Source organism: Carcharhinus amblyrhynchos, chromosome 20 (genome assembly GCF_965287045.1).
Source record: "Carcharhinus amblyrhynchos chromosome 20, sCarAmb.v2.hapA, whole genome shotgun sequence".
In the NCBI taxonomy this organism is placed as follows: Eukaryota; Metazoa; Chordata; class Chondrichthyes; order Carcharhiniformes; family Carcharhinidae; genus Carcharhinus; species Carcharhinus amblyrhynchos.
Genome location: NC_137343.1, coordinates 31,034,446 through 31,044,550, shown reverse-complemented (window position 1 = coordinate 31,044,550; position 10,105 = coordinate 31,034,446). Strand labels below are relative to the sequence as shown.

The 10,105-nt window shown below is 39.2% G+C and overlaps 1 protein-coding gene across 1 annotated transcript in view; it reads right to left on the bottom strand.

Annotated features, from left to right (window-relative positions):
* dhx37 (DEAH (Asp-Glu-Ala-His) box polypeptide 37) overlaps positions 1-10,105 on the bottom strand; it is a 42,015-nt gene continuing 31,910 nt past the window's right edge. The window contains exons 21-28 of the mRNA XM_080208361.1: positions 8,497-8,613; positions 6,528-6,700; positions 5,577-5,691; positions 3,698-3,835; positions 3,159-3,253; positions 2,524-2,597; positions 2,039-2,136; positions 1-593 (exon numbers count right to left, since the gene is read on the bottom strand). Of these exons, the coding sequence (XP_080064487.1) occupies positions 511-593; positions 2,039-2,136; positions 2,524-2,597; positions 3,159-3,253; positions 3,698-3,835; positions 5,577-5,691; positions 6,528-6,700; positions 8,497-8,613 (893 nt within the window). The 3' untranslated portion in view covers positions 1-510. The remainder of the gene's footprint in view (positions 594-2,038; positions 2,137-2,523; positions 2,598-3,158; positions 3,254-3,697; positions 3,836-5,576; positions 5,692-6,527; positions 6,701-8,496; positions 8,614-10,105) is intronic.

Sequence of the window (10,105 nt, the reverse complement as noted above, 5' to 3'; positions counted from 1 at the left end):
TCATATTTGAAAACTATAAAAAAAGTTTAATGAGTTTTTCTAACTGCAACCACTCAAGATAGCTGTAGAAATCTTTATTTATATATTTTTAAACAGTGTTTTATGGATTTTTCCCCTCTTGATACAGTCAAGCGTTCTCCTCCAGGTCTTATAAAGACCACAAGAATTACTTCACAAGGCTACCAAAAAAATCTAAATTGGTTTTCTTCTCAACCAAATACATCATTTTATACCTTTACAGATACGACAAAACTTTAGTCTGTTTCTCTCTCCACAGATACTGCCAGGCCCACTGAGTGGTTCCAGCATTTTCTGTTTTTATACAGTTTTCAGTCTTTAACTTGAGCAGAATATTATCTCATCTCCAAACTTGCGTCAAAACTTCTAACCACTGGGTTGGTTGTTGATCAGATATGTAAACATCAGTTCCACTGGTGGCCAGTATTCCAGAGATCATAGGTGCAGATGAAAACAATTTTCCTCAACTCGGAATTATTATTAAATTGCATATTATACTTCCGTTGGAGGCCAGTGTTGTGAAACATCAGCATGCATTGCCTCAGGTAGCCACTGGCAATATACCAGTAACAGATCTGTTTAAAACAAAGAATGGAAGCAACAGGTTAACAACCATAGAATGGAAGAAATCATTTAACCAAGATTCTTAGCAGCAAAAAATTATCACTGTAAAGCTAGCTCAAGGTGCCTCAATTTATCCCTTAACATAATGCACAATATTTGATTTTCCACAGTAACCTTGCGGTCTTCTAAAGATACTGGCCATTTGTACCAAATTGTTAGTAGTGGCCTAAAGGCTGGCCAGATCTCATTAGGGATTGGGTGAGATTTATCAAACTCAATTTGCCACAGCACTCTTAAAACACAGATAGTTGTTCCATTTCTCTTGCTGGAGTCAAACCAGAGCCCAAGTCTTAAAACGTTTGAAGTCACACACATACCAAGTCTCCCGCTGCACAAATAGGTTTTCATAATACCAACAGTATAAATGATATAGAGAATAATGTCATACATATGACAACATAATGCACACTCCCACTCTCGACTAGCTGATTATGTTCAATTAAGTGACATTTATTAGATCCATCAACCTTTAAATCAGTAATGACAGAACTATCCAACTACTCTAAATTAAGTTGACGTACGTAGAAGACCTATCTACAATACCTTGACCCCATCATTCTTCTTTTCCTTCTCTTTGGGTGACTTAACAGTTTAATTTCTAGGTCACATCCGTTACCACATATCTTCATAATCTGTTGTCTGTAAAATGTTTTGGGTCACTCTGACACTGTAAAAGGAACTACGTAAATGCAAGTTCTTTCTTGTTATCCACTAAGAGAACTGTGGGCTGCCTAAATTTTCACTTTGCAGTGTAACAGCTTCACAAGTGCAAAGACAGTGTACTAAACCAGCAAACAGTCCAATTTCCCTCCTCAATGCACATTGTTGAAGATAGTACCCAAAAAGAAAATGATGAAACCTTGAATTTTCAGGAAGCATCTAGTCCAACATTTTATACCGACAGAAGATGTTTAAAAAGTGCATTTGGCACAAATTGCAAAGAACTTAAATTAAAGTTTAAAGTTCATTTATTAGTCACAAGTAAGGTTTACATTAATACTGCAATGAAGTTACTATGAAATTCCCCTAGTTGCCACACTCCGGTGCCTGTTCAGGTCAATGCATCTAACCAGCAGGTCTTTCAGACTGTGGGAGGAAGCCAGAGCACCCCGGAGGAAACCCACACAGACACGAGATGAGCGTGCAAACTCCACACAGACAGTGACCCAAGCTGGGAATTGAACCTGGCCCCTGGTGCTGTGATGCAACAGTGTTACCAATGTGCCACCATGTTAATAAGTTTATCCACTGGAATAACTTTAGTTCATTACAAATCAAACTAAAAGCAAAAGCATCACAATTTCGCATTCCCATTTTCACATATGAACTTTTCAACTGTGGAAGGTGACTTCTCGACACTGGTAAATACAACACACCAACATAATAGCATACTCACATTTACTATTTTTCCTCCAGGCAGCAAGTAATGCATCCCGATTATCCACATTTTCAGAAACCAGAGCTCTCAACAATGCATCTGTCCTTGGCTGAAGCCTGTGAAAGAGTAGATTTGCAATTACTGATCAACAAGTAACTTTGCAAAGAAAATCACATTATCATTCTGACCAAAATAAATACCTAAGTGGATTGCAAAATAAATTTATATAGCATAGAAAAATGTTTTACATCTAATTTAACTACTGTTACTTAAAGACCAAAAGCTTTCAAAAACAAGCACCTATTGAGAGAGGAATAATACGGCACAAACATGATTTTGACAAATCCACCGAACAATTTTTTTTCCCTCAAACAATGGAAAAGAATGCCAATTCAACAGACATTTGCTTTTAACCAAGCTGTGTGCGGTTTGCGGTACAAATATGGTACTATGCTTAACACTGAATTCAAGTCTGACTGATGATGAAAAAAGTACAAACTTACTTGGCCCATGTCTTCAACATAGTCGACGGACTGGAAAGTAGGCAACTGACGTAAGAACGAAATTTTTTAATGACCTTCAGTGTAGGATAGAAAAATGAATGAGTCATTATTTCCAAAACAGATTTTGTATTATTAACTTCTAACTAATTTCACTTGCATGTTAATTTAATCTACAGTTTAAGGGAGTAGCAACTCTCCTTTCACACTCCAACGAAACAAACGGAAACTACAAGAATCCTATGAGTTACATCATCAGGGGTGGCACAGTGGTTAGCATTGCTGCCTCAGAGCACCAGGAACCTGGGTTCGATTCCCAGCTTGGGTCACTATCCGTGCTGATTCTGCACATTCTGTTTACGTGGGTTTCCTCACAGTAAGTTCTCCCTCACTGTACCCGAACAGGCACCGTCATGTGGTGACAAAGGGATTTTGCAGTAACTTCATTGCAGTGTTAATGTAAGCCTACAATAATAAAAATAAACTTTTGTACTTACTAAAACATTTTGCCAATTTTTAGGGATAGAATTCAGCTCATTAATAATTTAAGTGAAAAGGTTGCAATAACAAAATGGGAATCCTTTGGGTGCAAAATCAGCAGCAAAAAATTTCACTCCTTTAGCGTTGGTAGTACTCACCGCTCCTTCCAACAAAAACTTAGCAAAATATTTGTATCGATCCAGTCCTTCTGGGTACTCCACTTCCACTGCAGGAAGTTGCCAACCAATTCGGACTAGAACCAGAGAGAAACAAACTAATGAACACAAAGTGCATGTCAGATCTACTCCAAAGTAACATCTCAGAATATTTTTGCTGCACTCTAAATTGTGTACATTTAACATCCTTCTCCCTACATTTTCTAATCCTTGTGTGTTACTGCTTACTCTTAGTAAGAAACCTGCCCTTTGGAGTCCAATTAATAGATAGGAAAATTAGTTAACAAGGTTAAAAAATAAGTCTGAATTTCATTGTGTGGAATTCATTGGACCTACCTTATATTAACTTGATCTTTCTCTACACCCTAGCTATGACTGTCACACTACATTCTACACCCTCTCTCCTTCTCTACGAACGGTATGCCATGTCTGTATAGCGCACCAGAAACAATACTTTTCACTGTATACCAATATATGTGGCAATAACAAATCATTCTTTAATTATTAACGCATTAACTTACAGAAAGTACTTGCTCTGTGACATTTAACCTGGCCTGTCTCGGGGCAATAACGTGGAGGTGGCGTGTCCAGAGGTTTTCCAAAGTGACTGTACTGGGGGAGAAGAAGAGGAATCCACTCGGATTCAATTGCAGTCAGTCCTGGTAATAGAATTTGATTTCACAATATTTAAACTTGGATTAAATGAGAATAGAAAAATCTGGCATGTAATGAATAAAATGTTTATAACAAAGCCTCTGAAAAATTTATAATGTGACATTTCATTCAGCCTGCTGAGCAGTTCCTCATTCAAAAGAGTGCTGTAACCTAATTTGATCTTTAGTTATTAATATATAATTTCATGATTCATATATTTTAGGAATACAATTTTTGGTTTGGGAATTGATTTTTTTAAAAATGTAAGCACCTGGCTTGACAAACTGGTAAACACACCCAAGGTAATTACAATTCAAAGGATGGCCCACGTAGAGTTACAGATGTGAAAGCAATGGACAACAGCTGGTTGTCGCTTGGATTCATAATGGAACCAATGAGTCTGGTAAGATTGCAGTTGACCACATTAGAGATAAAATTATTCATGTGGATTGCAGAAAGTAAAATTTTATTAAAATTCTCATCTGGCAAATTCCAGATTTGTCAAATTGTCATGGCAATAGATTTTAAGAAGGTATTGTGCTTGGTTTAGTTTTATCTGCGTTATTTCTCACAGAAAGGCAGCTGAAATCAACTTGGAAGCAGCTTTGACACAAGCAGAGAAAAACTGCAGGAGCTGCAGACCAAGTAGCAGAGACCAAAGAAGTTTTCTGATTTGGAATCAATAAGCAATAATGCAGTGATGCAGCTGATCCACTCTATTGCCAATATTAGCACCAATTGAAGAAAACCAGATAAAGTTACTTCTTTCAAATAATTTCACCCATGGCAGATGAGAGAGACGCACATACAAATACAATGATAGAGAAATAAATCCTTACTGCTTCATTGCAATCTTCTAGAAGTATGACATTAATATCGATATCAGCTGCTGTGTATGAAATTCACACTTTTATATCATGTAATGATGTTCATATTTAGAAATGTGATAAAGATAGCCATAACAGAATTTTCTCAAGTGTTGGATTTAATATAGTATTCCACCTGATTTTCTTTAAATGCATAAGAACATAATAGGAGCAGGAGTATGCCATCTAGCCCTTCGAGCCTGCCCCACCATTCAATAAGATCATGGCTGATCTGAAGTGGATCAGTTCCACTTTCCTGCTTTCTCCCCATAACCCTTAATTCCCTTGTCTATCAGAAATCTATTTATCCGTGACTTAAATATATTCAACGAGGTAGCCTCCACCACTTCAATGGGCAGAGAATTCCAGAGATTCACCACCCTTTGAGTGAAGAAGTTCCTCCTTAACTGATCTAAACTGCCCCCCACTTATCTTGAGGCTGTGCCCTCTAGTCCTGCTATCCTTTCTAAGCAGGAAGAATTTCTCTACCTCTACCCTATCTAGCCCTTTCATTATCTTGTAAGTCTCTAGATCACCCCTCAACCTTCTAAACGCCAACAAGTACAGGCCCAGTCTATTCAATCTCTCCTCATAAGCTAACCCCCTCATCTCCGGTAACAGCCTGATGAACCTTCTCTGTACTCCCTCCGAGGCCAATATATCCTTTTGCAAATAAGGGGCTCCTTTCTGGCTCAATTTCCTATTTGCAAATTGACAAATTCTGCAAACTAAGAGGAAATGTGATAGGATATAAAACATGCTTCAACAACTCAATGTTACTGGCTGTGCATTTCACTTATAAGTCAGAAAAATGCTTGTAATATTAACCATTAAAACATTTTTAAAAATTGTAATTTGGAGAGAGTTGGGTCCTTCCCACCTTTCATGTACATCTTGGAAGTCTCCACTATTTCTTGATAAACCACAAACTCAGGAAGATGTTTGAACAACACTGAACTTGGATGGATAAACACAGGCTCATCAATGAGTGGGGTCTGTGGAAAACAGACAAGGGTTGATATTTTTAAAATTACACAGCACATCAGGTTTTAACATTGTTACATTGATACCCATGTGTAGGGTCTCACTTGTTGCTAACCCAATACGATGACATCAATTACAGCTAATATCTGCCAATTCTTGAACGCCACCACTGCAAATACAGCAAGATGTGGTTCCAAATTGACAGACATCTCCTGATATACCAAGCTCCTCCATTGGCAGAATAATTTGTTTTTCGATCCTGCAGTACTGTTTCCACGGGCTGGGAATTTCTCTGCTGGTTTGAAGTTATACCAAAATCTGCGATGCAACCAATATCAACAGAATACATAAATGTACACAAGGCTACATAAAAGTTATTTCTGATACATAAAGGAAAAGCTACTTTGGAATCCAGGTAGCAACAAGAAAGCCGATCTTTTAAGACAAAGAGTTGAAAACATTTGAAGTGTCAGTTTCATTTTCATCCATGAAGAATGAGTGTTTTGAAAAAATACTTTCCTTTAAGGCAACTAAACAAAAATGGAAGTGCTTGCTGAACTAATCTCTAACCTAATGCGAAGACCTGAGGTCCCAGCACAGTAAAAATATCTCCCAAATTATTCAATGTGAAGAATATTATGGCCAAGGAGCTTTTCTATTTAAAATTTTTCATTCAATGATAATCCTCTATCACTGAAATGTGTAACACTCAAACATGCCCAATTGTGACACCCCCACTGCTAATCCTTCATGCCCAATCAATTATTCATTTACATTTCAGAACATTGACTGGAAAGCCACACTAATCAAATATCAAATCTAAATATCCAATTTCAATTCACCTCACCTTATACGCATTTCTCCATTTTTCATCCAGCACCTCTTCTGACTGGATTTTTCTGGCAATGTGATCTCCAAACCCTGCCATTACAATCTGTCTCAAGTACATAACCTGAGTTTCTGTTGGTGGTTTCATTTTGGGATCAACAAACAAGCCCACTTCTGGGAAGACTGCATTCACTGTGGAAAGAACAGAAAGAGGCAATAATCACTCAGAAAACAACCTTATTAAAATGCGTTCCAGGAGTTTTCCAATAAACAGATATCTGATAATGAGACCATGCATTTTACATAAGGTAAGAACAAAGAACAAAGAACAACACAGCACGGGAAACAGGCCCTTCGGCCCAACGAGCCCGCGCCGCCGTCCCATTGTCTCAGTGACCTATTCATGATTTTAGTCTACGCCTAATGTACGAGGATCAGGGAGATCCAATATAGGGACAATTTGTTACCCAATCAATCAGCCTAAAAGCACATCTTTGGGATGTGGGAGGAAACCGGAGCACCCGGAGGAAACCCACGCAACCACGGGGAGAATGTGCAAACTCCCACAGACACAGGCCCAAATCCATGTGTCCGCACAGCAACAGAGATAGTCTCTGAGCTGTCATGTTGCCCTCGAGATGGTCCAGTTTAAGCACACTAATGACATGAAGCAATAGGCAACTCCCGAAGCAACGTCCAAGAGCAGCCCACTACAACCTGCCGCATGCATGCCCCTTGCTGGTCAACAAGGTGGACTTAAATGCCTGTGGAGACAAAAAATTTCATTATTAAACAGGCAAAGACTGTAACATCCCTGAGGCAAAAACGTAATCCCAAGCCTACAATGTTTAGTAAGGCCTGCTATATCCCCCTATATGTAGACCGCTCATGTGGCTGTCTAAGTGACTCTTAAACAACCCTAGCGTGCCCGCTTCCACCACCTTACTCGGCAGTGCATTCCACACCCCCACTACCCTTTGCGTGAAAAACTGCCCTCTAATATTTGTCTTATACCTAGCCCCCCTCACCCTAAGCCCGTGACCCCTCGTTCTATCCATTTCTAATAGCGGAAAAAGCTTACCACCATTTACTCTATCTATCCCCTTCATAATCTTATAAACCTCTATTAGATCCCCCCTCAGCCGACGTCTCTCAAGGGAAAACAGCCCAAGTTCGTTCAATCTTTCCTCGTAAGACAGCCCTTCTATACCAGGCAGCATCCTGCCTAATCCGGTTGTATCTAGCCCTCCCCCAGTTTAGCACCCTCCCCTTAGGACAGGCTTCATCTTTATCCATTAATATCTTAAACCAGACAGAGTTGTGGTCACTGTTAGCCACATGCTCTCCTACTTCAACGTCAACCACCTGCCCAGGCTCATTCCCCAGAACCAAGTCCAGTATAGCCCCCTCTCTGGTCGGGCTATCCACATACTGCTCCAGGGATCCTTCCATTACACACTGTACAAATTCCTCCCCGTCAGCACCCTCTGATCTCGGCACCTTCCAATCTACCCCGGGGAGATTAAAATCTCCCACTACCACCACCCTATTCTTCCTGCACTTATCTAGAATGTCCCTGCTTATCCCTTCTTCCACAGCCCTCGGGCTGTTGGGCGGTCTGTAGTACACACCCAACATAGTAACATCTCCCTTCCTATTCCTCAACTCCACCCATAGCGACTCGATTCCTATATCCTCTATACCTCCCTCCCTCTGCACTGCTATGATGCAAGCCTTTGTTTTAACCAAGGAATAGCATGTTGTTTCTTCAGCAAAGGAACCAATTAATTTATATTGTATAATTAGTGATGCAGAACAGGTATATTGCATTTATATAACTTAAATGTAAGACTTATTACTTCGATACCATTTTAGTTATGGCCAAATTAATTAACCAGCCCATGTCACAAGGCTAATTCAATTTTATATTATAGCTTGTAACATTCTTCATTTTATAGGTTGGCCCATTTGTCTTCATCAATTCTTACCAACATTAGTTAGCTGCCCTCGCAAACGTCTGATTTCAGTCATTGCCTTATATCGAAGTCCATTTTCTGTACAGAAGCGAGTGGTACATCCTGCATACTCACTAGCACCAACGGCACCTGAAATAAATAGCAAGAAAGGTAATTACACAGAAATGCAGAAAGGTAATTACACAGAAATGGATGTGGAAGCTTTTGTCACTTTAAAGGTTATGTTGCAGTGCTATTACCATTTTTGCCACTTCATGAACACTATTTATCCTAGAATTTTTGAAATGAATCACAATTTCTTGATGTTTGGGACCATTCTTAAAGCATTGTGAAATTAAGTCATTTTACATAGTTAAAGATTAATTTAGTTTTCCTAAAGCATAATGCTAACATTTTCCCAATTTATCCCTATACCACTCCTTTCCTGAAAATGCTGGATTGGCTCTCCAGATCTTGGTGCAGATTTCTTTTCCAACAAACTATGACTCATTTTCGGTTGGCTCTGCCTACAATTGCCAAGGCTCCAAGCTGAGGATTTCCCTCCCTAGATCTCTCTGCCTCTCCACCTTACTTTCTTCCTTTAAGACATTTCTTAAAAGCTACCTATCTCTCTGGCTAAACTTTTAATTACTTGATTTTGATTTGATTTATTGCCACATGTATTAACATATAGTGGAAGTATTGTTTCTTGTACGCTGTACAGACAAAACATACCATTCATGGAGAAGGAGACAAGATGGGACTCAGTATCATACTTTATTATATAGTGCTCCTGTGAAATGATATTTCATAAAGGATGTGGAGATGTCGGATGTTGGACTGGAGTGGACAAGATGAGAGGTCACACAACATCAGGTTATAGTCCAACAGGTTTATTTGAGATCATAAGTTTTCAGTGCATTGTTCCTTCTTCAGGTGAAGTGGAGGCACAGAATATATAGTGCGGGCCTGTGCACTTCTCTCAAAATACCTACTGTCGTGTGACCTCTCATCATTTCATAAAGGAGTTATACAAATATGATGTTTGCATTGTTTTGTATACACAAGCTTGCAGAAAGCTTTAGCTGGCTTACTATTCATGTAGTGCCTTTAAAGTACAAAAGTATCTGGATATGCTTCACAGGAACAAAACTGAACACAAGTCAACAGAAGCAAAGAACATTAATGCAGATGACAAAAAAGCTCAATTAGTGTGTTTTCCTGTGGATCTTAAAGGAAGAGGGAAAAGGGATTTAGGGTTAGAATTCCAGAGCTACAATGCCAATGTTGACAAGAAGGGATCCTGGGATGCAAAAGATCAGAGTTGCATGGTAAAAAGAGCAGGGAGTGGGATTGGGGGAAGCAAAAGTGGCAATAAATTTGGAAGGTACATATGGAGGGTAAGATCAAAAGGAGATTAGGAAGGAAGAACAAAAATATGTTTTGTAGCTCAATGCCAAATTATCTGCAGTACGTAATCACTGAAATAGATGGGAGAAAGAAAGGGGTTACGCCAAACAGTATTAAGACCATCATGGTATATTCCGCTAAAAGATTCAGTAGTGACCTGAGCTTGTGCATTTCTCTGAAACTGAACAACTACCCTGCCTGTAGATGTGTCTTTAACCCTCCTTGGTGGAGC